This window comes from Sporothrix schenckii (assembly GCF_000961545.1).
Source record: "Sporothrix schenckii 1099-18 chromosome Unknown Cont49, whole genome shotgun sequence".
NCBI lineage: Eukaryota > Fungi > Ascomycota > Sordariomycetes > Ophiostomatales > Ophiostomataceae > Sporothrix > Sporothrix schenckii.
In genome coordinates, this window is record NW_015971150.1 from 1671942 (window position 1) to 1698324 (window position 26383).

At 55.1% G+C, this 26383-nt stretch overlaps 10 protein-coding genes across 10 annotated transcripts; 5 read left to right on the forward strand and 5 right to left on the reverse strand.

The window, feature by feature from the left end:
• Positions 1-355: 355 nt before the first annotated feature.
• On the forward strand, positions 356-1894 carry SPSK_05228 (uncharacterized protein; the record flags this gene model as incomplete). The annotated part of the gene is made up of 1 exon (XM_016731978.1): positions 356-1894. One exon carries the CDS (start codon positions 356-358, stop codon positions 1892-1894), a length of 1539 nt encoding a protein of 512 aa, XP_016583067.1.
• Positions 1895-3206: 1312 nt separating this feature from the next.
• SPSK_05470 (protein phosphatase 3, regulatory subunit) lies at positions 3207-4125 on the reverse strand (the record flags this gene model as incomplete). The annotated part of the gene is made up of 4 exons (XM_016732216.1): positions 3207-3217; positions 3283-3850; positions 3943-3995; positions 4074-4125. 4 exons carry the CDS (start codon positions 4123-4125, stop codon positions 3207-3209), a joined length of 684 nt encoding a protein of 227 aa, XP_016583068.1.
• Positions 4126-5495: 1370 nt separating this feature from the next.
• Positions 5496-7573, forward strand: SPSK_05069 (enhancer of polycomb-like protein; the record flags this gene model as incomplete). Its single annotated transcript, XM_016731822.1, has 2 exons — positions 5496-5642; positions 5936-7573. The coding sequence occupies 2 exons, from the start codon at positions 5496-5498 to the stop codon at positions 7571-7573; spliced, it is 1785 nt and encodes a 594-aa protein (XP_016583069.1).
• A 1503-nt stretch (positions 7574-9076) lies between these two features.
• Positions 9077-10282, forward strand: SPSK_05353 (O-sialoglycoprotein endopeptidase; the record flags this gene model as incomplete). Its single annotated transcript, XM_016732102.1, has 1 exon — positions 9077-10282. The coding sequence occupies one exon, from the start codon at positions 9077-9079 to the stop codon at positions 10280-10282; it is 1206 nt and encodes a 401-aa protein (XP_016583070.1).
• A 353-nt stretch (positions 10283-10635) lies between these two features.
• Positions 10636-12465, reverse strand: SPSK_05124 (snf1 kinase complex beta-subunit; the record flags this gene model as incomplete). Its single annotated transcript, XM_016731874.1, has 3 exons — positions 10636-10689; positions 10760-11516; positions 11585-12465. The coding sequence occupies 3 exons, from the start codon at positions 12463-12465 to the stop codon at positions 10636-10638; spliced, it is 1692 nt and encodes a 563-aa protein (XP_016583071.1).
• Positions 12466-14030: 1565 nt separating this feature from the next.
• Positions 14031-14935, forward strand: SPSK_05476 (uncharacterized protein; the record flags this gene model as incomplete). The annotated part of the gene is made up of 2 exons (XM_016732221.1): positions 14031-14369; positions 14450-14935. 2 exons carry the CDS (start codon positions 14031-14033, stop codon positions 14933-14935), a joined length of 825 nt encoding a protein of 274 aa, XP_016583072.1.
• Positions 14936-15226: 291 nt separating this feature from the next.
• Positions 15227-17340, reverse strand: SPSK_05057 (serine/threonineeeee-protein kinase BUR1; the record flags this gene model as incomplete). The annotated part of the gene is made up of 5 exons (XM_016731810.1): positions 15227-16133; positions 16208-16796; positions 16869-16971; positions 17052-17133; positions 17204-17340. The coding sequence occupies 5 exons, from the start codon at positions 17338-17340 to the stop codon at positions 15227-15229; spliced, it is 1818 nt and encodes a 605-aa protein (XP_016583073.1).
• Positions 17341-18792: 1452 nt separating this feature from the next.
• Positions 18793-19981, reverse strand: SPSK_05359 (cyclopropane-fatty-acyl-phospholipid synthase; the record flags this gene model as incomplete). The annotated part of the gene is made up of 2 exons (XM_016732108.1): positions 18793-19895; positions 19972-19981. The coding sequence occupies 2 exons, from the start codon at positions 19979-19981 to the stop codon at positions 18793-18795; spliced, it is 1113 nt and encodes a 370-aa protein (XP_016583074.1).
• Positions 19982-20578: 597 nt separating this feature from the next.
• SPSK_04822 (cation-transporting ATPase 13A3/4/5) lies at positions 20579-24819 on the reverse strand (the record flags this gene model as incomplete). Its single annotated transcript, XM_016731585.1, has 2 exons — positions 20579-24601; positions 24670-24819. The coding sequence occupies 2 exons, from the start codon at positions 24817-24819 to the stop codon at positions 20579-20581; spliced, it is 4173 nt and encodes a 1390-aa protein (XP_016583075.1).
• Positions 24820-25545: 726 nt separating this feature from the next.
• On the forward strand, positions 25546-26380 carry SPSK_05509 (uncharacterized protein; the record flags this gene model as incomplete). Its single annotated transcript, XM_016732254.1, has 2 exons — positions 25546-25584; positions 25658-26380. The coding sequence occupies 2 exons, from the start codon at positions 25546-25548 to the stop codon at positions 26378-26380; spliced, it is 762 nt and encodes a 253-aa protein (XP_016583076.1).
• Positions 26381-26383: the final 3 nt, after the last annotated feature.

Below are 26383 nucleotides of genomic sequence, written 5' to 3' on the forward strand. Positions count from 1 at the left end.
GGATAAAGGACGAGTGAGAGAATCTCGATGTCCCTGCGGTATGGTTTAGTGATGTGACAGATTTGAGGGGCAGAAGGGTTAAAGTAAACAAACATTTTCTTGGCGGTTAGTAGCACAAAATTTCACAGCCACGCAGGTTTTCGTATGACATTTTACTTTTAAATCGGGATAGAAAGGAAAATGACAAATTGTGGATGAAACAGCGAGAGTGGTTTAGTTTTTTTTTTTTTTTTCATTTTCCAATGTTTTGGTTTCTTACGAAATCAGATAATAATCACAACAATAATACGGAAATTGACATAAACAAAATACAAGATATTCGGCGGAGGAGAACAGCCTCCTCCCGGAGGGCCAGATGGGTAACCGGCGTTACCGGTCGACAGAGCTCGCGGCCCGCCTCCTCACCGACGCCGTACGGCACGTATGGGGCCTCGGCGACACAGCGTCCCTCCTTCAACTCGACATCCAAGGCGCATTCGATAACGTCCACCACGGGTGGCTTATCTACACGCTACACACTCTCTACCTCCCGGTCTGGATTATCAACTGGGTCACTAGCTATTTAACGGGCCGGACGACGGAGCTCGCCTTCGACGGGAAGACAACGCCGGCACGCCATGTCACCGCCGGCGTCCCGCAAGGGTCCCCGCTATCACCGATCCTATTTATTCTCTTTACCTCATCTCTCTACCAAGCCCTACGCCGCCACCACGGGATTATTACTATCGGGTTCGCCGACGACACTAATCTCCTCGCCAGCGGCCGCACGCCAGGCGTCTGCTGTCACTACCTACAGGATGCGTGGACCACGGTCAAGGCGTGGGCACGGCCGAGAGGCGTTATATTCGAACCGGCGAAGAGCGAGCTCCTCCACTTTTCCCGCACACACGCGGCCCCGACGACGACGCTTACGCTCGACCGGGATACCGTCCTTAAGCCCCGACAGTCGGCCCGCTTCCTCGGTATCTGGCTCGACAGGAAGCTCCTTTTCTCGGCACACCTCCGGCAAATAAAACGCCGTCTCACCACACAGAGCTATGCCCTTACGAGACTCACCGGGAAGACGTGGGGCTGCACGCTCCCGTGGGCCCGCACGATCTATACGGCAGTACTCCGGAGCACAGCAGCTTACGGCGCGAGTGTCTTCCTCCCGGAAAAGGACAACCGCCGGCCCACGAGCTCCCTGGACACTATCTTTCACGGCTACCTCCGCACCGTCCTGGGGGCCTACCGGTCTACACCTATCCACCTCCTCCACTCCGAGGCAGGTATACCACCATTAAACCTCTACTTAGCTTACCGCCGCGCCGTCTTCTTATCCCGGCCAGACTACCAAGCGAAAGCCCAAACTATCCGGAGCGCGGTCCACCGCCCCCGGCCGTTCACTAATTATTACCCGCCTATCCCCGCCCCGCCCCTGCCGCCCAGACCCGAAGAGACGGACTGGACTGCCGTTACCGGCCGTTGGAAGGCCCTCTGGCAACAAGACGCCGGTAACGGCCACTCTACGGGATCCCTCGCGGCACGAACACCATGCTGGACGGTAAAGGCCGTACGGCGCCGTCACCTCCACTTAACCAAGGCCGAGAGTAGCCTCCTTACGCAGATCCGCACGGGCCATATCGGCCTCCGGGCGTACCTCCACTGGAGAGACGCCGTGGGCTCCCCGACATGTATATGCGGCACCGCTGACGAGACCCCGGCCCACGTCCTCTTATCTTGCACAGCAACACCCCAAAAACCGCCAGACTGGCCACAAACACTAACGGACCTGGACCGCCGCCTACAGACGGGCCTCACGGCCCGTCCACTTCTCCGCTGGCTTATTCGGAGCGGGAGGCTCCCGGAGTACAGCCTAGCTAAGGAGCTAGAACGGACGCCGTCGCCGGTGTAACACAACATACCCACATCTGCACATTGTTCCTTTGTTTTATTTGTTTTGTTTTATTTGTTTTATTTTATTTGTCTACTTGTTAAAAGTGACCACTCGGGCCACTACACGCACCTGTACCATAGAAACACCACCCACTTAGATCTGTGACAGTTTTTTCCCCATGAGGGTTCTGTCTAGCTAGTCGCCAATAGCCAGGACTGGCTGAGGAAGGCGGATAATAATAATAATAATAATAAATACAAGATATTCATGTCCTTTTATCCTGTACGGCGGCACCGCCACGACCGACAGACTGGCCGCAAACACCAACAGATCTAAACCGCCGACTTCAAACGGGCCTCACGGCCCGACCACTCCTCCGTTGGCTTATCCGGAGCGGCAGGCTCCCGGAGTATAGCCTAGCGAGGGAGCTTGAACGGTCGCCGTCGCCGGCCTAAAGTGACGACACACTAAACAATACACCGACTCTCCTTACACTCTTTACACCATCTACTTTCCTTACTCTTTTGTCTTATTTTATTCTACTCTGTTTTGTTTTGTTTTATTCTGTTTTATTTATACCTCCTCGGTGGCTATTCGAGCCAACCGCACGCAACCGTAACTAGAAAGATTACACACTTAGATCTGTGACAGTTTTTTCCCCAGAGGGTTCTGTCTAGCTAGTCGCCAATAGTCAGGAGTGGCTGAGAAAGGCGGATAATAATAATAAATACAAGATATTTCAACGGTAACAGCAGTTCAAAAATGAATACATGAAAATGAACACACGGAAATGATCTCTTCTGGTGTCAAATCACCGTAGACGAGAAAAAGCACCAACAAGACACAATTAGCCCTCAATGATAGACCATTTGACCTGGTAGTTCCCAGACCTCTACAGAACGACGTTCCATGACTGCGTATTGAAATACAATTTTATCCAGGGTCTTTGCTGGGCCATACAGCCGACCGAGTATGTGCCCGTTATAGTTTTTAGCACAGATCGGCACTTCTTCCCTTGTGAAAATCGTTATTGAGGAAGTAATATATTTAGAAATATGGTGTTTTTTCATCATCAGCTCATTCATCAGTAGCATAAATAGACCCAGACATGACAAGAAACGACGAAATAAGAAATGCCAAACAGAATACAAAATTGTCTATTGCATTCGCATGCCCTCGTAAACGCATCGAAAGAGGATGCATCTTGAATGAAATGCCGTTCCCTTTGTGCAGAGCCAGTGTTACTGACATACCCAGTATGCCTGTCGGTTAATGCGAGACACAAAACCGCCGAATCGAGGAGTGCGCAGAGCAACCAAACGAGATGGGATTAAAACTGGTCTGCAAAGGGTCAGTAGGACAATACAACGGATTGAGGTCATGTGCAGGGCACAAGAAGTACTCACCAAGCGTCATGCTTATGCTGACGTCCGTGTTCTCGACCATTTTGGTGAACTCCTCGAAGCTGATCTTGCCGTCCTGGTCGAGATCGGCCTCCATGATCGTCTTGTCGACAATCTGCTGCAGCTGCTGGTCTTTGAGGTTGTTACCGACCATCATCTTGAGCACCACGAACAGCTCACCGTTGCTGATATAACCATCGCGGTCAATGTCGTAGACCTTGAACGCAAATCGCAGCTTCTGCTCCTTGTTGCCCTTGGAAGAGAATGCGCTTAGGCCTGCAACAAACTCCTGGAAATCGACTGTGCCTCCGCCGTCCTCGTCGAAGATGGCGATCATCCTGGCGGGGGAAAACGACGTTAGCCCACGTTTTCTCCTTTGTTTCTTTCTTTTGCAACAATCGTATGACGTGCTCATTCTACGGCTCCCATGCTCCCCATCCCTCGTGCGTTCTCCGGTCATATGCTCCGTCTCCTCTTCTCGTTCGTACCTTGTTGCTAGTGGGTTCGAGGCGATCTGTGGCAGGCTCAGAAACTCGTCGCGCTCTATCGTTCCGGAGTTGTCCTGGAGGAGCTACGTGTCAGCACAAGAGTTCCCTGCCGAGGTCTCAAAGCACGACCAGTGTGTCAACGCGCGTGTAAAAGAGACGTGTGACCACCACGCACCTTGTCCAGCTTCATAAACCGCTTTCGTAGGCGCTCCACCTCATCGCGATCGACTGCAAGTTTCTCGTGTCAGCTATCGTGTCGGCTGTCCACAAGACAAGAAAGGGACAGTCGGCGCTGTTGCCACCCACAGTTGGTGGTCTGGACAATCTGGTCCAGGACCGCACTTGTTGTGTTTCCCATGATGCGCCTGTGTTGTTGGGTGGTTTGCTGTGGTCAAGGTCGAAGTCGTCGAAATATTGGTGCCTCCTTTGTGTCGTATGAGTAGGCCGCTTGAGTCGTTGCCGTACCTGTGCCAGGCCGCTGTTTTGTTTCTCCTTTGTCGTCCGGTTGATCAGGGTCGTTCACGCGTGCTGGCTGCCCAGCTTCGTTCCTGGTCCTTAGGACGTCTTCCCGCTTTTTGACTTTAAAGTCTGGCGGTGAGGTGGGTTCGCGGTGACAGAGCTTCGCTTATAAGTCGTGCCGTTTCGATTATCACCAGCGTCGTACTCGTTGTGCGTGCACTGTGGTCAACGACGTCGTTCGTGGGGAGGTCTAGTTTGGGTTGGTAAGGCTGTAAGACAAAGAACATAAAGGGGGCGAGGACCTCCAACCGCCTCAGACAGTTGTAAACATTTAGTGGGGTAAGTTAGCTTTGAAGGCTGCACGTGCTTCTGTTCGGGCCTTGCTAATTAAATTTTATCACGTGACAAAACATAAGGTACGAAATTGGTTATTACTTGACACCCAACAGTGGCCTGTCATAGAACGTATTCATCTACTTCTGTATTTATGAATCGAATAAAAGACAGCCATTTACATATCGTGAAATCACCTCAAGTTGTATACATAACAATCGTGACAGAATAGCTTGTACAACGGAGTGAGTGGTTGCTTCCATCGATTCATTTTTGAAGGCAGACACGTGACTCAATTGGTATGAAGTCAGTGAGAGGCCGTACTGTATTTGCTGATAACCATACATATAGCACCCGCAAAAATTCTCCGTCCGCTTGCGGCTGTGTCTCTGCAGCGCCTGGAAGACGGAACAGGGAGGGATGGGCGCTGGCTCTTTCCATTTCAGAAGGAGAGCGTTAGGCTAAACAGGGCAGGAGCCTTGCCCCTTTCAAAAGCTACTCCCTGTCACTTTGTGCTATTTACTGTGCATTGGGGGAGAATTCAGTTAATTTCCCACTGTCCAGTTAGTGGTCGCCCGCCTACCGCCCGGTCTCTTTCCCCCCTTTTTTTTCCCGCGGGCAGGCGAAAACACGCAAGGAGGGAAAAATTTTCTCGTGTTTTGGCTCTGCGAAAGACAACACCTCCCACTACCACCAACCAGCCCAAAAAACCTCTTCCGCTGCAGCCTCCCACGACAGTCGACTTTTCGGAGCAGCATCTTTGGGGCATCAAAACACGTCCAAAACTTCGGAAATCAATCGAAAAAAATCGACCACTTTGTGTCGCATGTTGCCCTCCAAATCCCCATCGAATTTTTAAGCGGATTTTCCGCGGGCTTGGTGCCCATTTCGCGGTCATTTTGTCGTTGAGGCCTTTGCTGGCCCTCATCCGCAACCATGGCAACCCGGAAAGTCCGATACAAGAAACTCAGCATAAAAACGGCACTGCCTGTTTTGCGTGAGGATCAGGTCGACCCCAGCGAATATGAAGCCCTCACCACCGAGACACAAATCGCGACGGGTGTCGAGCAAGGCGAAGAAAATGTAAGTAAATGATTTCCGATGAAATCGCATCGCGTTTGATTCCCCTTCCGCCGCGTTTCTGATGCTTTTCGCATCGTCGCCCTCCACGCTCTGTGATGTTGTCACGTGTCATGCACGTGATGACACACATGACTACGTCCGCGATGCATGCGGCAAGATGCGACAGCTACCACAATGGTGTCGTCGCCACGTCGCCGTCGCATCGTTTTTTCCTTGCCCATGTTTTGCTTTTATTCGCCTTTAGCGGATCCGGCCACTGACCATGCTCGCCACGATAGGAATACCATTTGCAGGTCGCCCTGCAGGGCACGTCTTCGGCGGCCGTCAAGGAGATCCCCGTACCGCCGCCTATGGAGAGCGACATCAACTATGATGCGCTATATGCCCGAAAGTTTCAGCAACCGGTCAACTACATCCGATTTTCGCAAACGGTAGAAGAATGCATCGGCTGCCAGTATGACATGACGGAGGAGGACGACGAGTTTCTAAAGGGTTACAACAAGAAGAAGCCCGCCAGCCAACAGCTCTCCGAGGACGACTTTGAGCAGATCATGGAGGTCTTTGAGGACACGGCATCCGTCGCAACGCCATTTGCGTCGGTGGACAAGACCATCGTGCCCTACGACCACATGGTCGGCGGCCTTCATGAGCTGCAGCTGCCCAAAGTGATGAACCACGCCAAGGACATTTATGAATTCTGGAAGTCACGGCGCATCGACGTGGGCGGGCCGCTGCACCCGTCTCTCAAGTTCGAGACACACCAAGAGACAGATGAGATGGATCCCTTTGTCTGTTTCCGCCGGCGTGAGGTGCGGCAAACACGCAAGACGCGCGCGCGTGATCTCCAGAGTGCCGACAAGCTCAAAAAGCTGCGGCGCGAACTCGAGGACGGTCGACAACTTGTCATCCTGTCGCACGAGCGTGAAGTCCTCAAACGCGACCTGTTGCTCACAGACCGCGCCGTATACGAGCAGAGGGCGAAGTTGAAGCTCATGAAGGTCCGGCTGGGGATCCGGACCGACGACGAGGATCTAGTCCACCAAAAGGTAAACCCTCTACCGCCCACCGTCCCTTATAGTACCCACGGGCGCATGTCGCTAACCCAGCTGCAGCCTCAAAAGAAGAAGGCGCCCGATTTGTCGGTTGCACAGCGCAATGCCGCCGCAGCGCAAGTGCGCGCAGCCACGCGCCCAGACAACCGGCAGCCAGAAATGGACCTCGTCCTATTGGCTGATTCGCTTGTGGAGAGAGAGAACGAACTGCGCGCAGACGTCATCAAACGGATCGAGAACCACCGCCGGTGGAACGAGAACCACGTTGACCTGACCAGCGAGCCTCTTAAGCCGCTCAAGGACCGTAATGAGGGTGCTGGTTTCCGCCCTGCCACGACCCAGTATCTGATGACTCCACCGGCCTCCGAGACGTCTCAAGAGGACGAACCCGTGCCGATGGAGCTCGATGAGCCGGAGTCAGCTGCCGTTTTCACGTTCAAGGGTCTGTCGACGCCGCCGTATGGCCAAGCACAACCCCCCGGACACCAATTCCGGCGCCGCATTGGTCGTCTCAACCGGCTGTGGATCGACCGGAGGAGGATTATGGTCACTCCACCTCCGGAGGCGCCCGGTCAGTTTGAGAGCCATTCCGTGGACATGGGGGTCGACCCAACCCCCGATCGTTGGAAGTACGACCATGACGACAGCGAGGATGAGCCGGACGTGTATGAGGTTGATCCGTACAGCATCCAGGCGCTCAAGTACCGTGCGTCTCTCCCATTCTCTCTCCCGTACCCGTTGCGTCGGCCAGACGCCCAACCCAACGCAGGGCAGAGGACGAATGGCGTACCACCAGGGGCAAGGCAAACAATCCAGCAACGCCCGCACGCAGCACAACCCGGAGCAGCGTCTGCAGCCCAGGCCACTGCGTCCTCTTGATTTCTCATTCTCTCCCCCTTTTAGGTCCGCTTGCCCGAGTCGATTTCGGTGCTGGCGGACGTGTGCATCTCATTCTCGACTCTCCTGTCGTTTTTCTGCGATCATCTTTTCTTCTTTGGGCCGGCGCGCATTTTGCCTTTCTACTTTTTTCACTTCCTTTACTTTTGGGTTTCCTTCCTTTCGCAAAAGGAGGCTCTGCGCGGTGTTCAGGCGGTCGGGCCCAAATGGGAATATCTGTATACTTAGTTAGCGTTTTGTTTCATTTTCCCCCGCATATATGGGATAGGAGCTGGCGATGGCGACGATGACACGAATATAATAGAAAGCTGCCGACCAAGTCTTTGGTGGGGGCAAGTACAAAAAATATTAAAATAAGAAGACTTTTCGCACAGACTCATCTGAAAAAGCCCGACGTGACTGGCCAGTTGGGGAGAAGGCAAGTGACCAGTGACTGAAAGAAGTCTTACCTGACAACGTCACGACGATGGTCGGGAGAGCCACGGTGCCATCGCTGCCTAAGGTGGCTTTCGAGAGAAGGTCGCGATATTGAGGAGAAGTCCTTACTCTTCCGGGACTCAAGGTGTCATGCTGCGATGTTTGTAAATAATCGAGCCGGTAATGATTGACAGATACGGTATGATGAGCGGAAGAAGGCGGGGGGGAAGAACGAGGACGATCGGAGACAGGACAGCCAAGACGAGAAGAACAAGTAGAAGAGGGGAGAAGTCGAGAAGTCGACAGAGTTTGAGAGAAAGAGGGCGCAGGTAGCAGACACGGAGAACAGAAAGGCAGGTGAGGAGCTGGAAGCTGACGTTGGAGGCGGAGGGAATGAGGCCCAAACAATCAAAATGACCGAATGACGAGTGGAAGAGGGAAACAAATTGAAAATAATAATGGTGGGAGGGCAAAAAAAGGAAGTGCAAAATAAAAGGCAGAAAAGAAAGAAGGCGGTCCATATGGACCCGCTGATGTCGCCAGAGCCAAACCAGGGAAAGAGCTAAGACGGGCCAAAGTGGGGCTACTTCCGCTGGCATTCTGTTGTGCCATTTTGTTCCAAAGTCCCTTGTTGACGACAGTGGCTTGAGTGAATCTAGGGGCTCGCTGGGGTGCGAATTCTGCCGCTCCTCGCCGCCTATATTTGCCTTGGGAAGTAACGGTCGTTGTATTCATCGTCAGTACCAAAAAGGCTGCTGAGCTTGCCCCTCGATTCAGCCGGATAGCTGCAAGACTCGAATTTTATATGCTGCTAAGCGTGCCTTTCAACGTCCTCTCATCAACGTGACAACCTCTCTTTGTCACAAACTCACGATTACGGCAATTTAAAACAGCTGATTTTAACAACAAATTTATGTAATTTAGCGGGAGAGCTTGAGCAGAATATTTGAGATTGAGAAGGACGGTTCAAGAGACAACGACTGCATCTCGCCGCGCCGACTGCAGGACAAACTATCACGTCTCACAGTCTCTTGGACAAAAACTGGTGAACGCCACGACTCACACACCATGTCAGCCAGCCGTCTCGACCCTAAGCGACGATACCGCATTGCCATTGGTTGCGAAGGGTCCGCCAACAAGCTCGGCATCGGCGTCATTGCACACCCCGTCGACAGCGACGGCAACCCGGTGCAGGGGCTCGAGGGCCAAGACGATGCGGCCATTGTCCTGTCCAATGTGCGCGACACTTTTGTGAGCCCGCCCGGCACGGGTTTCTTGCCTCGGGAGACTGCCGCCCACCACCGCAACATGTTTGTCAAGGTGGCCCGCCGGGCACTCGCCGACGCCGGCATCCGCCCAGACCAGATCGACTGCGTCTGCTTCACCAGAGGCCCCGGCATGGGTGCACCACTCTCGGCGACGGCCGTGGGTGCGCGCACCTTGGCCCTGCTCTGGCGGAAGCCGCTGGTCGGGGTCAACCACTGCGTGGGCCACATTGAAATGGGCCGTGCCGTGACGGGCGCCACACATCCTGTGGTGCTGTACGTGTCCGGCGGCAACTCGCAAGTCATTGCGTACGCGGGGCGGCGGTACCGCATCTTTGGTGAGACGCTCGACGTGGCCGTGGGCAACTGTCTGGACAGGTTTGCGCGCACGCTGAGGTTGTCCAATGACCCGGCGCCGGGCTACAACATTGAGCAGCTGGCCAAGGGCCCGTTTCGCAACAAGAAGTGGCGGGAGACGGACGACGACGAGGGGAACACGGGGCAAAGCAACGACACGGCAAGTGAACCGGAGCGTGAACCGCTGCTGCTCGATCTCCCGTACGCCGTCAAGGGCATGGACTGCTCGTTCTCGGGGGTGCTGACGCGTGCCGATGAATGGGCCGCCCACATGCGCGCTGGCCGCTTGGCGCCGGACGGCAAGAACCTGATCACACCAGAAGACCTGTGCTTCAGTTTGCAAGAAACGGTGTATGCGATGCTCGTCGAGATCACCGAGCGGGCCATGGCGCACGTCGGCAGCAACCAGGTGCTGATTGTCGGCGGCGTGGGCTGCAACGAGCGCCTGCAGGCGATGATGGGCCAGATGGCGGCCGAGCGCGGCGGCAGTGTATATGCGACAGACGAGCGGTTCTGCATCGACAACGGCATCATGATTGCGCACGCCGGCCTGCTTGCGCACGAGACTGGCTTTGAGACGCCGTTGGTGGACAGCTCGTGCACACAACGATTCCGGACGGACGAAGTGCTCGTAGCATGGCGGCGAGACTAGCATGGCGTTTGACGATATTCATGAAGTTTAGAAAAGGAGTCGGTCTACTGCCACTGATGGTCTTATTTCTGTCGCGATGACGCATATGAATTCACGACTGCTTTCTGTGTACATAATTGAATGCCATAGTATTGAAATCCGGTTTATCTGTTGACCCCAAATCCGCCTTCCATATACGATAAAGAGGTACACTGTACACCAACGACGATGATAAAAGCAGATATATAACTAAATTGAGGAAATCAAGACCCGACAGAACAAAAACTGAAGGGGCGATACTCGCGTCGAACATACAGCAGGCAGCACAGTACATAGCTTTACAAATGATGGGACTCCTCCTACATCATGTACACTCAGCGCTTGATGTCGTCGCCTCCGGTCGGCTTGTAGATGATGATCGTAGTAAACTATGCGTGTTAGTATTGGTTGCATGTTCGTCTCACAATACGCTTCGTTTGCACTCGACGCCGTGCTCACCTTGTCCTTGTAACGCGTCGTCGCAGACACGGCTAGGATGTTATTCTTGATGCTGCTTGTGGCCAGATGGTTCAGGATCGTGTAGTTGGGCATGTTCAAGACGCTGTTGTCGTCCTTAATGAGCGTGGCAGCGTTGAGAATTGGCTTGCCCAGGAAACCAGGCAGACTCGGCGGCATGGGCAGAATTTCTGTCGCGGCTGCCGCAGTGTGGAAGTCGGGCGAATCGTCTGGCTGATCGTAGTCGACCAGGAACTTGGGCAGCTCGTGCGAAAAGGCCGAGGGCTCGGGCAGGTTCTTCCATTTGGGCGCGCGGTCAGTCAGCTCAACGGACGAATCGGCGCCGATCAGCTGGGCCGTCGACTTGGGCGCCTGTGCTTGGTGTGCATGTGCGGACTGCTGCTGCTGCTGTTGACGCTGCTTTTGCTGCTCCTGGTGCTGCTTCGAGACGGCCACGCCGGCCTGGCCCGCGCCGGTGGCACTGGAAGGCGCACCGCTCGATGAACCAGACATAGAGGCAGACGCAGATGCGGAGGCTGAAGCAGAGGACGAGGATGACGCCGGGGGCGGCACGCCCTGTTGGTCCTTGGGTGGCGTGCTCTGTGGCGCTACTTCGATGTAGTTGACGAGATTGTTGCCGAAATCCACCGTTGTTGGCAGGTCCCGCGATGTTTCCATCTGATTGTCGACCAGGAAGCGGATGTGGTGTGTGCCAGGAAGAACATTAATCGTCGTCGCAAATACACCAGGCCGGCCTTCGCTGTTACGTTACCTTCGTTAGTCCATGAGGCCCGTGGCAGACGCAATATACACATGCTGTCGACTTACACTGGATGCATGCGCTGCTTCTTGTTCCATTGGAAAATGGTGCCGGTGACGTAGACCTTCTCACCGCCCCGCAGCCACTCCAGACGCGTGGGCACCGTGGGCCGTGTCTTGTCCACGCGCAGCTCCTCCATGTCCTCTTCCTCGATGGTGGCCGAGCTGAGCGTAGACGACCGCTGGGTCAGGCCGTCGTTGTCGAGCGCTTCAATGTCGTCCACCGGGTCGCCGTCCTTGCGCGGCGCAATGATGGGCGAGCCGGGCGTGTGCACCTCCTCCTCGATGGGCAGCGGCAGGCGCGGTGGCCGCGTCAGGTACGATACGTCCGGCATGCTGTTGTGCGCCAAGATGGGTACGTCCATGCTGTCGGCGTAGGGGCTCAGAGGTGGCTCGTAGTCGCTGTGGCCTGCCGGAACTTGGACGCCACCGGATGCACTCGGTACAATAGCGTTGGCCGGTGGTGCTGCTGGGATCTTGGCTGTGCCGCTGCCGGCTGCCGGAACGGACACGGGCAGAGGCACGGCGACGGGCTTGGACGGCGGAGGTGGCGTGTTGCTGGACTTGGGGGTCTGGCGGGACGGCGAGGCGGACGCAGCGCCGGCTGCCTCTGCTGCGGTGCTGTAGGGCCGGGACGGGATAGAGCGTGAGGCCGACGATGCAGTAGATCCTTGGGCATGGGCCATAGACGGCTCGGGAGGTGCCGCGACGCGCTGGTTCTGTACTTGAACAGGATTCCGGGTCCCCTTCTGTTGTTGCTGCTGCTGCTGCTGCTGATATTGCTGTTGTTGAAGCTGCTGGTGGTACTGCACGGGGCGACCGCTGCTGCTATTGTTCCCGTCGTGTCCAGGCGTACCGGGTGCCTTGGGGGATGAGGCGTTGTTCCCCATACTGATATAAAATGGACGGTCGACGGACGCACTTTTGTCGTAGTATGGTGGGTGTATCCGTCAGGAGGATAGGTAGCAAGGGTGTGTGCAATGCAGGTGTGCGTGGGTGCGCTATTGGCAAAACGTGCTAGAAGAGGAGTGGTCCCGTTGCTCGAGTAAGAGAGGGGGCCGCACGTTTGCGGAGCCAAGCTATTCAGAGCTGCACAGCGCACAGTCTGGAATGCTGCAGGTGGGGAGGGTTAAGAAAAGCGCAGACAACACGTTGGTCCTAGCAAGATGGGGGAATGGAAACGAGCAAATCTGGAAGGATATGGACGAAAGGTGCGAAAAAAGGCCACTGCAGTTGGACGGTCTCAGAACGGCCCGGTGGCCCCAGCAGGTGATGGACCTATCTGAGGCGAGACGGTGCGCCTCTGTGCGAGTAGCGCTCTGTATGCTTCTATGCTGGACCTTGGTGGTCCAAGTTTGTTCCAGTTGCGCGAGTTGTTCGGTTTGTCGTGTAGACAAGGGCTGACGAATGGAATCGGCTGGCGGCGGCAACTGGGCAGCAGCGGGACCAGAATCGGGCTCCTTGAATTCAGACGGAAGCGCAATGTCAGTGTTTTGTGGCCCGCCGGATCGTGGCGGTGGAATGCTGTGTGCTGTCTTTTCGAGCTGTGCGAGGTCGGTCGTGTTTGGTGCATCCAGTGTCGTCGTAGGTGTCAGCGCGGAGGAGGGAAAGACGGGGCAAGAGGACTCGATAAGAAAAGGCCAAAGGGCAAATGGGGGGCAAGAGCGTTTGCCGGCGTTGTGCCCCACATATTGGTCTGTCAATTGGCGACGGCAGGTGCGACGGACGAGGCAGTTGCGACCAAGAACACGCACCTAAGAATTAATGCCACGCAACTGAGCGAAGGTTCGGTTCGGCGATATCGTTCTCCCAAAGCTGCGAATAACCATTGTACAAATATCCTCGAGTTGAGATGTTATTTGTATATTATCTTCATGATTGAGACGTTTTTCCGACCAGCGTTATGCTTTGAATGCTTGCCCTTTCACATTGTGAGGTGGCATTGCCTAGTTAACTATAATTTAGCAGTGTGTCTGGTGCTTCGTATGGAGGTTTCCCCCTTTTATAATGTTACCGATTGCACTGTGATGGTATCTTCTGAAATAACAACGCATGCATGCATTCCTCACGGGTTCGCATCGTGGCCAGGCTCAGCCCTGTAGAGTGCAGACAGAGCGCTGTATTTCGGCAGGGAGAGCTCTTTCCGGGTTCTAAACAGGACCCACTCTTTCCGACAGTTGCACGCGACGGCGACCCAACGACGTAATGCCATCCATCATCTGGCATCTGACAGTCCCAAGCTTTAGCCTCACAACTTCAGACGACGTCGCGGCTCGACAACATGCTCCCCGCACCCGATACAGCAACAGCTGTCGGCATGCCACACATAGTACCACATACGGACGCACACTGAGACTTTCACAACTATCTATTATTACCACGCCAACTTGCGCATCCGCGGCTTGAACCTCCTCTACACCAGCCTTCATCCCTGCCTTCTGCCGCGTAGACCAACATGTCGGCCTCCAGGTTTCCAATTGCGCCGCCACCACAGCTGGCTAATGTTACTTCCTCTGCATTCTCCTACTACGGAACGGCCAAAGGAGCGGGCCGACTGCTGCTCGGCCTCTCTGCCGGTGTGTTTTCAACCACATTACAAGCCGCCCGCTATGTCGGGAGCGCGTTGGTCTGGTTGTTCTCCGTTGTTGCCTTGGCGGCTGCTTGGCCTTTGGTGCAGCTCTTTTCTCTTCTCCGCTTCCTTCTGTCGCCCGTTACCTACACGTTGTCATATGTAGCCGCGCCTCTGGTCGCGTTTGTTTCATTTCTGGGGCGTCTGCGACCGCTCTACACTTATGTATGCAACCCCGAGCCCCGACACGCTCTGCTCGTTGCAGAGAAAAGAACTAGTACTGACTCCCTCCTGCCACACGCCAGCTCGGCTCCGCGGCTTTCATAGGCATCGTCACAGGCCTGGTCCTCAAGTTTGCCTCGCGCTACGTTTTTGTTATCCTCAGTCTGGATGAAAGCGCAGAAGCAAAAGCAGACGGAGAGCTCGAGTCGGACGCCGACGCAGACGATGGCCCCGAGGCGGTTGGCGGCAAGATCTCGCCCATCAGCAAACAGTCCTGGCAAAAGCAGCGGCTGGCCAGACAGCTGAGCGACAAGGCACTGGCCTCACTGTTCTTACCAAAGAGCGCGGCCGTCACAACACCTCCTGCCATCGTCAAGACGGAGGACAGCACAACTCCACGGGACGACGTGTGGCAGTGGTTGGAGGAGTACAACCCTAACCAGCCCATTGTTGCAGTAGAGGGAGATGGTGGAGGCAGCGATGCATCTGCATCGCTGCTACGAACACAGAGCCCAGGGCCCAGAGGGCTATTGTCTCTCACTATCATGGAAGAATCGTCCTCGGAGTAAAGAAAAGTCGGGCTCTGCGTTTGCAACATCATGCCCAAACCTGTAATTATTATTGTTTATTGTTTAGTCCAGCTCAGCGTTGTTTTTGTTTATTGTACGACTTTTCTGTTATTGTTGGAGTAATGAATCCAGTTGTTTGTTGCTCGTTCCATGTAACGGCTTGCCGCTTGTTCGTCCTTCTAAAACCCCGTGATTAATGATGAAAACGCCGATCCTTGTAGGATGAGCCATCGCAGTTCCCACGTCCCAAATATGCAATATACAAAAACACTGCCATTTTTCTGGCCGCCTTTATCTACGGTATCCGTCCCGTTCACGACCGTGCTCCCGCCAAATCGGCGACCGGCTGCGACTGTGGCGTGGGCCGCCGCCATTGTCGTATCGGTCAGCCCGGCTACCGTACCGAGCTGCATCATCGTCGTGCCGCCGACGATCCCATGCGGCTTCGTGACCTGGATCCCTCCCTCCGCCTCCGCCCACATAGGTCGGAATGTACGTGTCGCCATCGGCACCACGGGGGCCACCACCGCCACGGCCTCTCGGTGGGCCAAGGTGGTCTGGCCTATCCCTACCATGGTCCCTATCTCGGCCACGGTCCCGGTCTCGGTCCCGGTCTCGGTCCCGGTCACGGTCTCTATCCCTATCACCACGATCGCGGTCTCGGTCTCGGTCTCGGTCTCTATCACGATCGCGATCGCGATAACCATCGCCGTGGTGCGCACTGTCACGGCCATTCACCGAAGAATCGTTAGCAGGGGGAGGCGGACGGGGCGGAAGACCATGCGGCTGCCGGTCACGCGCCCATGCCGGCCTACGGCCGTCGTCGGCACCACCGCGCGGGCCGCGATCTTGTGGATGGCCACTGCCACCGCCACCGCCACCTTGCCGGCCGGGTCCACCACCATGTCGTCCGAAGCCGTCGCCCTCAAAACTGGCGCCGTTCGGACCAAACCCGGCATCTGCATGGCCACGACCAACCGTGCCACCCTTTGGCGCCGGTGGTAGAACTGCCTTCCTATCGTCAAACTTCCGGCGGTCAAGCTCATGCGACTCCTCAAATACAGGGATATCGCCCGGCTGGGCTGGGAGTGGAGCTGTTCGGAAATAGGGGTGCTGCAGGGCATCCATAGCGTTGATACGAGCACGCCAATCCAACTTCATCAGCTGCGAAAGAAGCGATACAGCAGCAGGACCGAACCTGAAGACATCGTTAGTCGGGGAAACGTTGGTATGGAAAATGGAATGAGACGTAAAGCGGGGCCCATGACGTACTTGCCAAACCGCGTGGATAGATTGCCCGGACGGACGCGTGGTGTGAGACCCTCCGCCCCTGGCAGCTTACGCCAGTTGGGCATATTGTCTTCCGTGGGCGAACCACACAGGTCCCAGATGAGTTCCAGTTGGTGGGGATCGGTGACACCGGCTAGAATCGGCTTCCCGTACAGCATCTCGCCGAACACGCACCCAACACCCCACACGTCAATTGCGGTGGTATACCGCTTGAGCTGCATGAGGAGTTCGGGTGGCCGGTACCATCGCGTGACGACAAGGCTGGTGTACTCGCGCTGGCCGTCACCGCCGCCTCGTCCCGGCATCGGTACCTCGCCTTCGTAATGGCGTGCCAGGCCGAAATCGGCAATCTGGAGGATGCCGCGGTTGTTGATGAGAAGATTGGCTGCCTTCATGTCGCGGTGCAAGATATGGTTTTCGTGAAGGTAGCGCAGGCCCTCGAGGAGCTGGAGGAGGTAGCATTTGATTTGCGGCTCGGTGAAGCGGACAGAGGGATTGTCGAGAAGGCCCGATAAATCGTGATCCATGTACGGCATGACCATATACATAATAGGCCGTTTCCGTTTGTCGGCTGTTTCCGTTAGCACTGATCTGGTACATGCAGACGGCAATTGTCAATCCGTCGCCTTCGAAAGAGACGTACTCGGTTTATGAGAGTGCTCGACGGCCATGTCTTCCAACTTAAGAACGTTCTTGTGCGACAACAACTTTAACAGCTTGATCTCTCGGAGAGCTGTTATCGGGAACTGGAATGCTGGTCAGCTACATTTAGACAATGGACAAAGAAAAGGAAAAAAGAAAGAAACAAGCACATTGCAAAACGTACTCCGTCTTTCTCATTATGCATAATGATCTTCTTCATTGCCACCATGGCACCGGTCTTTCGAGACCGTGCTTTGTGCACCTCACTTGTGCGTGTTAGTTTGTAACCACGGTTTGGGTAGGCAAGACAAATGAGGAGGCCCAAGAACTTCTTACCCAAATGTGCCCTCGCCTAGCTTCCCCAACAGCTCATAGTCGCGGATGTTGGAACATCCTACGAAGCTCGATCTAGATCGCATGTGTTGTTGAGCAAACGCCCGTGGTGACGGGGCGTACGCCGGCGAATCCACCATTTCGAACAAGCGCCTTTCGAGAAAGCGCCTGTCACTGTTCGCTCTTCAGGGAAGTGTGGAAGTGTTGTGGTCTCCGATAAAATGCTTGTTGAATCGGGTGCTCGTCTCGTTCGACAGCGTCTGCTGATCGTTTGCGAATCCGACGGTTGTTGTGGAAGAAAGTTGTTGATGCGCGCGCGCAGGGGTATCAATAAAGCAAGCTTCGCAAAGACATACACAATTATACATATGGGGTATTTCGTGTTAAGGCATGCGCGTATCGTGATGAGCACCACAGCCAGAACGGGCGATGAACGGTTTGTTTGATGTCGTCTTTCGATGCGTCCCAAGAAGCCTTTGTTAGCTGAGATGGCCCTGGTTGCGGCAGAAAGTGCCAAGAAACTGAATGCGGAAGGCGGTGGCCCTGCAGAAGGGCGATTGTTACGGGACTTGCCATAAGGGAAAGAATGGCCAATCACAGACAGCCGTACGCCGAAGTGGGCCGCCTCTTAAGGCCAATCACCGTTAGCTTATTTTCATGCCTTGTCGATTAGGCCACAAAAGATGCTCTCCCGGCTGCACCAATCCATTCCACAGCCAAATCGTTCCGCTAAATTCATGTATCGCGAAAGGGCTCCGAGCTCATACGACACCACCACACTTTCGAGCGCACGAACAAGGCCCGCGGTTAGCCATTGTCGCTCCCAACCCCGCGACGCGACTTCCGATTGACGTACCGAAGAGCATTGGTCTTCACTCCTGACCGTTTTTCTTGTGATTGCGCGCTGCTCGACGTCACTCGCCCTTCGTTCCCGAGAATTCTCAAAAGCTGACTCGCTTTTTTGCCGACCCCCGAAAGACCCTACGAGACATCCCCGGACCGCCGATTGCCCAGGTTCCAAGAACTCACCATGAACTTTCACAACAAGCCGCCGGTCCCGCATGTGCCGTTCGTGTACCGGTTCACTGCCACGGCGCTGGGTGCCAGCATGTGGTTCTTCGTGAGTGGCCGCCCCGCCCACTATGAGGTGAACGTCGGACGACGGCAGTCAGAAGGCCCGATTGCTAACAAATGGTGAAATGCAGCTGATGTACAGAGCGAAAAAGGACGGCCCGGCACTGATGGGCTGGAAGCACCCATGGGAGCACTAAACAGTGCAGACGAGCGACGGATCACGAATAGAATACGCATTGCGGACGCATTGCGGAGGGAAACGAGCGCCGGCGAGGGACAGAGGCATTCTCTGCTTCCGATGGAAAGGCATCATTCTTATGTACATATGGTTACGCCGACTGGGACAAATTAACATAAAAAAGATTCAAATTCACCGACAGGTTGATACGGCACAGTGTCTCAAAGCAGTTTCGCGTTGATGGTATCTCGAAATATCCCTCTTATGAAAGTAGAATCGACAGATTGCGAGCGGTACTCAACAACGACCAGTGGACCAGAATCACCCCCACGTCTACGCCTCACTTTTTCTCGGCGGCTTTGGAGAATAGATAGTGCGAGACGCCCCACGTGTCGCCGCCACGGTAGTTGAACAGCTCCGAACAGGCCATGTAAAACACCTGCCACCGGTAGTACCAGGCCACGGCATCCTTGTCGCCGTATGTGGCCACGAGTCCGGGCATCATGGCCTTCCTGTTGTCAATCATGTTCTGCAGCCAGTCCTCGCAAGTCCGCGAGTAATGGCGCCCGTTGACCCACCACTGTTTCTCAAGCGTCAGGTCGTGCTGGAAGTAGTGCAGCAGGTCCGCCGACGGCATGGTGCCGCCCGTGAAAAAGTAGGTTGACATCCAGCCCTCCTCGTAGTCATACGGCGTCGTGGCATGATTAAAGAGGTGCACAAAGAGCTTGCCGCCCGGCCGCAGCGCGCGGCCGACTTTGGCCAAGAGCAGCTCGTAGTTCTTCATGTGCTCAAACAGCTCGATGGAGACCACGCGGTCAAAGCTCTCGGGTGCAAATTCGTAGTCGACGACGTCGCCGGTGATTACAGTCAGGTTGGTCAGGCCGCGTTTCTTGGCCTGCTCGTCAATGTAGATCTTCTGGGTGCGCGAGTTGGAAAACGCCGTGATCTTGGCCTTGGGCAGTTTCTCGGCAAAGAAGAGCGAGCACGAGCCCCAGCCACACCCGAGATCCAGGATGTGCATGTCGTCGTCGAGATCGGCCTTTTCAATGTAGCTGGAGAGCATGGCCACTTCGGCTTCGGCCAGGGTCGTGCGCTTGCGGCTCTTCCAAGGCACGAACCGGGACAGCAGTCGGCCTGCGGATGAAAGGAGGGCGCTGTTACTACCTTCATTCTCCACCTCGGGGTACCAGCAGCTCGAGTACTTCATATACGGGCCGAGAGTAGCAGCCAGCACGCCGGTGCCGACCTCATAGTGCTGCTTGTTGGCCGTGTCCGTCTCAATGGCAATAGGTTGAAGACGCAGCCGAGCCACATAGCCCTGCTTACGCGCCGTGGCCGAGGCGAGGTCTGGTGTAGCCACTTCCTGGAGTCGTTTGGCTAGGTTTCGACGAATTCCAAGTCGGATGACGGCATGCGGCAGAATACCGCTATCCAAAAGAGAGTCTTTGAGTGGCGAAACCAGTAATGTGTCAGGCAATAGTTGCGTTGTTCGTCAGAAACGAATTTGGAGGCGACTTACCGACATCCATTGTATGCACAAACGCAGCTGATACTGGCTGTAAGACAAGGCTGAGGCGAGGCTGACAACGTCTATTGGATGCGTTGCGGCGTCAACACTGATGGTGAGCGGTTGTGATAAAATAAAGACCGTGATGCCAAAATAATAGATGCAAATTCAGAGAAAAATGAGAGAGATCATGGAAAGGCTAAAAGCTCTAAAAGCTTGAAACCAACCGCTCGAGCACGGAAAGAAACATCAATGAGATGCCGGGTTCGGAGTGCGCAGCTTCCATTGAGGGACCCTGCGCTGGCCGCACTGTTTCAGGACTCAGCGCATCCCGTGCGCATCCAATAAAAAGCAACAGAAACCAGGTAGACCAGACAATCATAAATGGTCAATAGCAACTCTTGCTGTACAAGATACTAATTAGGTACATTGACGTGTGAGCGTAAAACGTCCCCATGACTAACGGGGCACACAATTAAAACGTTCCTTGGGAAACGTATGAAAATGGTGCTGTTATTCAAAACGAAACCAAAATAAATGTTACGAGAACACGAGAAATATACAATGCAATAGACAATGCCTATGATAGCATCAGAAGAGCCATCGCGCACCCGCGTGTCTATGCACGCATGCTTTCTTGGATGAGCTTGTACCCCTTGCGCTTTTTGGGCAGCTTGGACAATGCCAGCTTGGCCCGTCCTATGGAGCGAGCCGCCGCCGGCAACACCCACTTCTCGGCCGCCATCGCCAGTGCAAAGTACGTGATGCCCAGGAACAGCAGGAGGACCTTGAAATTCCACGAGATGGTAGTCAGCTCCATCAAGTTTTTCAGCCAGTGGACAGGGCCGAGAATCATGTGCACGGTAACGAGCACCGTGACTGCAATTGTGGCGACGAAGGGCCAGTTCTGCCAAATGGCCTGTCGGAACGGCGGACCTGCGTTCAGCACGACACCCGACAGGATGTACTCAAAGCACGACACAAGGAACAGCGCCGTGTTTTCCGAGTTCTTGATGTTGGACTTGTCCGGATCGATGACTGGCGGGATAAACCACGGTTCATGCCGAACAACCAAAAACGTAACGGTTTGGATGGCAATGCAAATTGCCATCTGGCCGAGCAGCGGCGCCAGCACCTTGCGGGAAACAAGATCGGCCATTGGTCGCTTCTTGCCGAGCTCGGGAAAGGGCCCGGCCCAGCTCATAAAGACTGCAATCGGCAGAATGAGGGCCAGGTCGATAAACAGGAACTGGAAATCGCCGAGGTTCGATGCCGAGGCATACAAAAAGCTGACGGATGTGAACTGGATCGCTGAGTACAGGCTCATATACTTGAAGCAGCTGAAGCTCGTCACCAGCGACGCGCGGCCTTCGCGAATCACCTCGGGCACGCAGCGGATGTCAAAGATCTGTGATGTAAACGGCGCAGCAACGGACGCCTCGGCCTCCGACAGTGAGATGCCGACATCAGCAGCCTTGAGAGCAGCACAGTCGTTCGCTCCGTCACCACAGAAGCCGCAGCAATAGTCGATGCTCTGCAGCTTCTCAACCAACTCATGCTTCTCATCAGGCGACATGCGAGCAAAGACCTTGCCGCAGATGAGCATTCGATGGAGGATCTCGGGCGGCGCGTAGTCGACAATCCAGCGGAAAACATCGCCGCTCACGGCTACGGAGTAGTTTCGCAAATTGGAAATATCGTACGGCAGGGATGCGTCGCCTTCTGGTGGTGCAGGGAGAGGCAAAAGCGTCTTCTCGTCGAGCTGGTAGATGCTGTTGTCGATGCTCTCCCACTGGAGCTTTGATGTTGGGTCTTGAGCATTGCCTCGGACAAACCGGGGCACAAAGCAATGCGCTGTCTTGTTGATAAGTTTGCATTCACGGGCAACGCTGATGGCCGTCAAGATGTTGTCTCCAGTCACCATGACAGCGCCAATGTTGGACTGGATGAGCTTCTCCAAGACGGCCGTCGTCGTCGGCTTCAGCTTGTTCTCAAAGACGATGAAGCCCACAAAGTCCAGATCGGACTCGGCGTCGTGACGCTTCATCTTCTGCGCGCGAACCCAGCTAAGCTTCGGAATGTGCTTTGTGGCACAGCCGATCACGCGATAGCCCTTGTGCGTGTATGATGCTAACAAGTCATCGTAGTCGGCCGGCAGGCTCTCTGGCCGGCAGATTTCCCGCATGCACTCCGGCGCACCCTTGACGTAGACATCGCCACTGGGCTGGCCGTAGATACGCACAATGACACTGGCCCGGCGCAGCTGAGAAACGAACTCAAACGACCGCACGACACCGAGCTCAAAGGGATTCTCAGTCGCTGCTGTGGCTGCCAGTGAGGTTCTGCCATTGGACGCAGAGGGACGGGTGTCCAGGTCGTACACAACATCGGGCGGGGGACGAGCAACAGCCGGTGCAAGGCTGCCTTGGTTTTCCTCATCGTCCTGATCTCTTGAAGCGTTTTGGTTACCTTCGTCAAAAGTCCAGTTTGTAAATTCAAACATTTTCAGATCTAGAGGGTCACCGACCAGTTCATCGTCCACTGATCGCAAGGAGTGGCACGTGGCCATGGTAAAGAGAGCAGCGCGGCGAGCATCGTCGTAGGTGGCAATTGCCGTGCGTTTCGCACTCTGTTGCGCAGGGCGGGCAGGCACCAGCATAGACGGCTTCGAAATCACCTCGCCGAAACGATTGGCGGCATGGTCGACCACACGAACACCCAAAACGTCCAGGCCGTCCTCGGTTAGTGTCCCCGTCTTGTCGAAGCACATGATATCTAGCTTGCCGCCGACGTTGACGCGCTGTGGGCTGATACAGAAAATCTTCTTGGCCCGGAGCCGACTGATGGCAAAGTTTGTACCAATGGTGAGAGTCGCCGGCAGGGCAGGTGGCACGACAATGGTGATCAAGTCCAACGCACGAACAGCAATCAGATGCCAGGCCAGGCCAAGACGGACGAAGTTGATAAACGACGCAATGAAACCGAGCAAGGCAACACAAGCCATCACTGAGATATAACGGAACGAATCTCGGTAAAACTTGAAGCCAGAGGGTTTTGGGAACAGCATGGACCGCACCAGTGATCCCTTGGTCGTATTGAAGCCGGTGCGGAGAACCATGGCAAGGGCCATGGCCTCCTCCTCGTCGCGTGCATCCTGAGGTTTCCGGGAACGGACAATTTTTGTGCCGCAGAACAAAAAGTGCTTTGCAACTTCAGGTAAGATGGTCGGGGCGGCAAGATCAAGCAGTCGTATGCTCGTGTTGGTGGCCGGCGTCTTGGACACGGGGACAGATTCGCCCGTGAGCATGCTCTCGTTGACGATGCAGTCGCCGCTGAGCAGCAAGCTATCGCTGGGGAACTGCGTAAGGCTCGGGTCGCTGACTTCGTAAACATCGCCGGGAACGAGGTCGCCTGAAGACACGGTCCGCCAAAATCCATTGCGCAAGACACGCACGTCACATTCGAAGCGTGAGATTTCCCGTAGTCGGCGCATGGTAGACCGAGTCTCTATGAGAGTTGTGGTGATACTGCCAAACGACATGAGGAAGATGGCGATTGCGTAGTAATAGTACTCGTCCATGGACCAGAGGACCAAACTGGCAATCTGGAATACATAGAAGGGATGGAAAACCTCATCGACAAGAAGCTTGAAGACGGACTTCTGCTCGATATCAATCAAGTTTGACCCAAAGACCTGTGTCCGAAAGCCCTTTTCATCGCTATCGAGACCAGCACGGATCTCGCGAACGTCCTGCCATAGAGGGTCCTTCCAGCCGGCCGAGAGCACAAACTTGTCGCGTTGGGGATGGTAATAGAGGCGCACATAGCGATAGTTGAGCCCACGCAGGTCTTTCAACAATGGGTCGGGATCCTCGTCCTCGTAAACGTCGCTGGCCGTCTTGCGTGAAGCACCAAATAGGGTTGATAGTGGTCGGTTGTAGTCTGTATTATCGACGTCTAGAATGGCCATCTCGTTCCACTGGTTCTCAACCACGACCCAGGTGCACTCGCGAAGAGAGCACGCGCGGCCAACAACGCGGACGTGCCAGCGTGGAATCCACCGGAACAAAAGCCATGCGAGGCCGAACGAGAGTACGCAGAGCAGTGCATAGATTGTCTTGCCAACACGGCTGGTGCGGAACCCTGCAATGACAATGTACAGGTCCTCGTTGGCAAGGTAAGTCTTTTGACTCACGCGACCGCTACCATACTCGCTAGCAGCAACCGATGCTCCGCTGCTTCGGCGCCGCAGCAGGCCAGCACGGGCCGACGTCCGAGATAGCGTGGAAGACCGGCGGTGAAGTACGTAGTCATCGGGATCGGCCGCACTTTCGAGATCAGCCGAGTCATCCTCCTCTTCCGTCGCAAACTCGGAACCAGCGCCCGCGTTCCACTCAAGGTCTTCTTCGTAATGGTGCGAGCTGTATGACCCAACCAGAAGCCGTTCGGCCTCGAGGCTGATAGACTGGGAGTCGTCGTCGTCACGGCGGTGACGGACCGGAGCCTGAGCCTGAGCCCGGTCCTGTTCTTCGTCGTTATCCGTGTAGTATGCGAAGCTGGCAGTCGAATCGGCTCGTGATCGGCGATGCGAGAAGGCAGCAATGCTCGAGGGTAGGCTCTCGGCCATGGGACCGGAGTACAGCTACGGCCGGCTCAGTATGGGGGCGCAAAAGGAAGCGCCGTCGGGAATAAGAATCCTCCACCACTCACCTCGTCATGCGCCATTTCCACATCTTCAAAAACGCTGGTCGAGCTCTGGTTCGAGTTCAGACGGTACAGCGACGGGCCCATGGCGCCCTGATCCTGGCGGGTCGCCTCGGCCTCAGAAGGACTGAGGGGCTCGCCATCGCTGCCGTTCATTGCTCCCGTATCCGCTGTCAGGGGAATTATCACGAGTGCCGAGTCGGAGAGTCGTAGGGGCCGAGGTGCACAAAGAAAAAACTGTACGAGTGCTAACTGTGGCACATGACAGCAACAAGGGCACAACTGGCAGTGGCCTGGCAAAAGGAGAGTGTCGCACGGTGATGTCGTCCGAGGACTGACGGCAGCGAATGCGCGTGCTGTCGTGCGTGTTGAGTGTGCAATGTGTACGTGCGTGGCTGTGGTTGCTCGTGAGTGTGTTATCTTACATTGGCAATATTTTAAGCAGCGGGCGGCGAGGTTACGGCGCCAGTCACGCCGACTTTAAAAAAAACCTAAGATAAGGTCTTTCCCACAGCATACATGATGACGTCCTACTGGGCAATGGTAGATATGGTGGGGGAGCTATGGCGCTAAAAGGAAGGCGCTTTGCACTGGTGGCCTGCGACAGGCAGGCAAGACCGCCTGTAAAAGCAGCAAGCGCGATAGTGGGTCTCTTTCTTCGACGTCCACAGTCGCGCCTTCTTGGACGGAGTAATGCTTCATTATTTATCAAGAGGAATAAACTTAGTGTAGTCGTTGACGATCCTATGCCCTCACCAGCACAAGGCATCTTAATTTGCACGAGCTCAAAGCTTTAACATGCAAGGTTGGCCGTTCATTTTTGCAGGTTCGGGCCCAGCTAGATAATTCTCTGCAGAAGCATGACTCCAATTGTACTACAGAATGGCTGGCTGCGTACTGATGAGCGGTCTGGCCACGGCCGTAACTAAATCTGGTTGGTTCTTGCCTAATTAATGCCTGGCCAGCTATATCCTGTTATTGCACCACGTATAAGACGACAGGTGCTGGGGAAGGAACCACTGGGGCACGTCTGGCAGCCAGGAGCACCTCAGGTGCTGCCTCGGCTGGTTCAAAGCAACCTTCTTTGTTACAGTTTCATGAGACAAAGGAACGGCAGGAGCGAGGAACGGCAGGACAAGAGAACAAGTCTCAGGGTTGGAGGAAGGCAACAGAATACGCACAAGCTCCTAGCAGCCTGGGCAAGACCATCGCCCAAGCCTTCACCGAGCTCGCCTGGTTTTCTAGAAGGACGCAACGAAGACACAACATTGGAGAAGTGAGAAGAAAAGCGGGCCACCTTCCCGTGCAACCAATGACTGTGACCCAACGTGGCAAGTGGGAGACAAAAGTGGCGGCAACCAACGAAATGAGGTCCCCCAAAGCGACAGGGACGCCCAACACGCCCAGAGACCTAGCCAGAAGCAAGCGGTCCCCCATTTCCCTCTTCTCTCCCGGCTCCTTTCCCACCGCTCAGCAGAAAATTTCCCTGGCGTCCCCCAAAGGAAATCTCGACCCCGCCGCCAAAATTCCCATACTAAAATTTACTTCCCAACCCTCTTCGCCGTCTCCCTACTTCACCTCCTCTCCCTTTCACCACATCTCTCTTTCTCTCCTTACGCTCCTACGTCCATTTCTTCATCCTCCCCGAATCGACGATTTGCGACCAAACGAACACCGACCTCCTGTTCGTCCCGAGGTCTTCCATTGTCGACTCTGATAC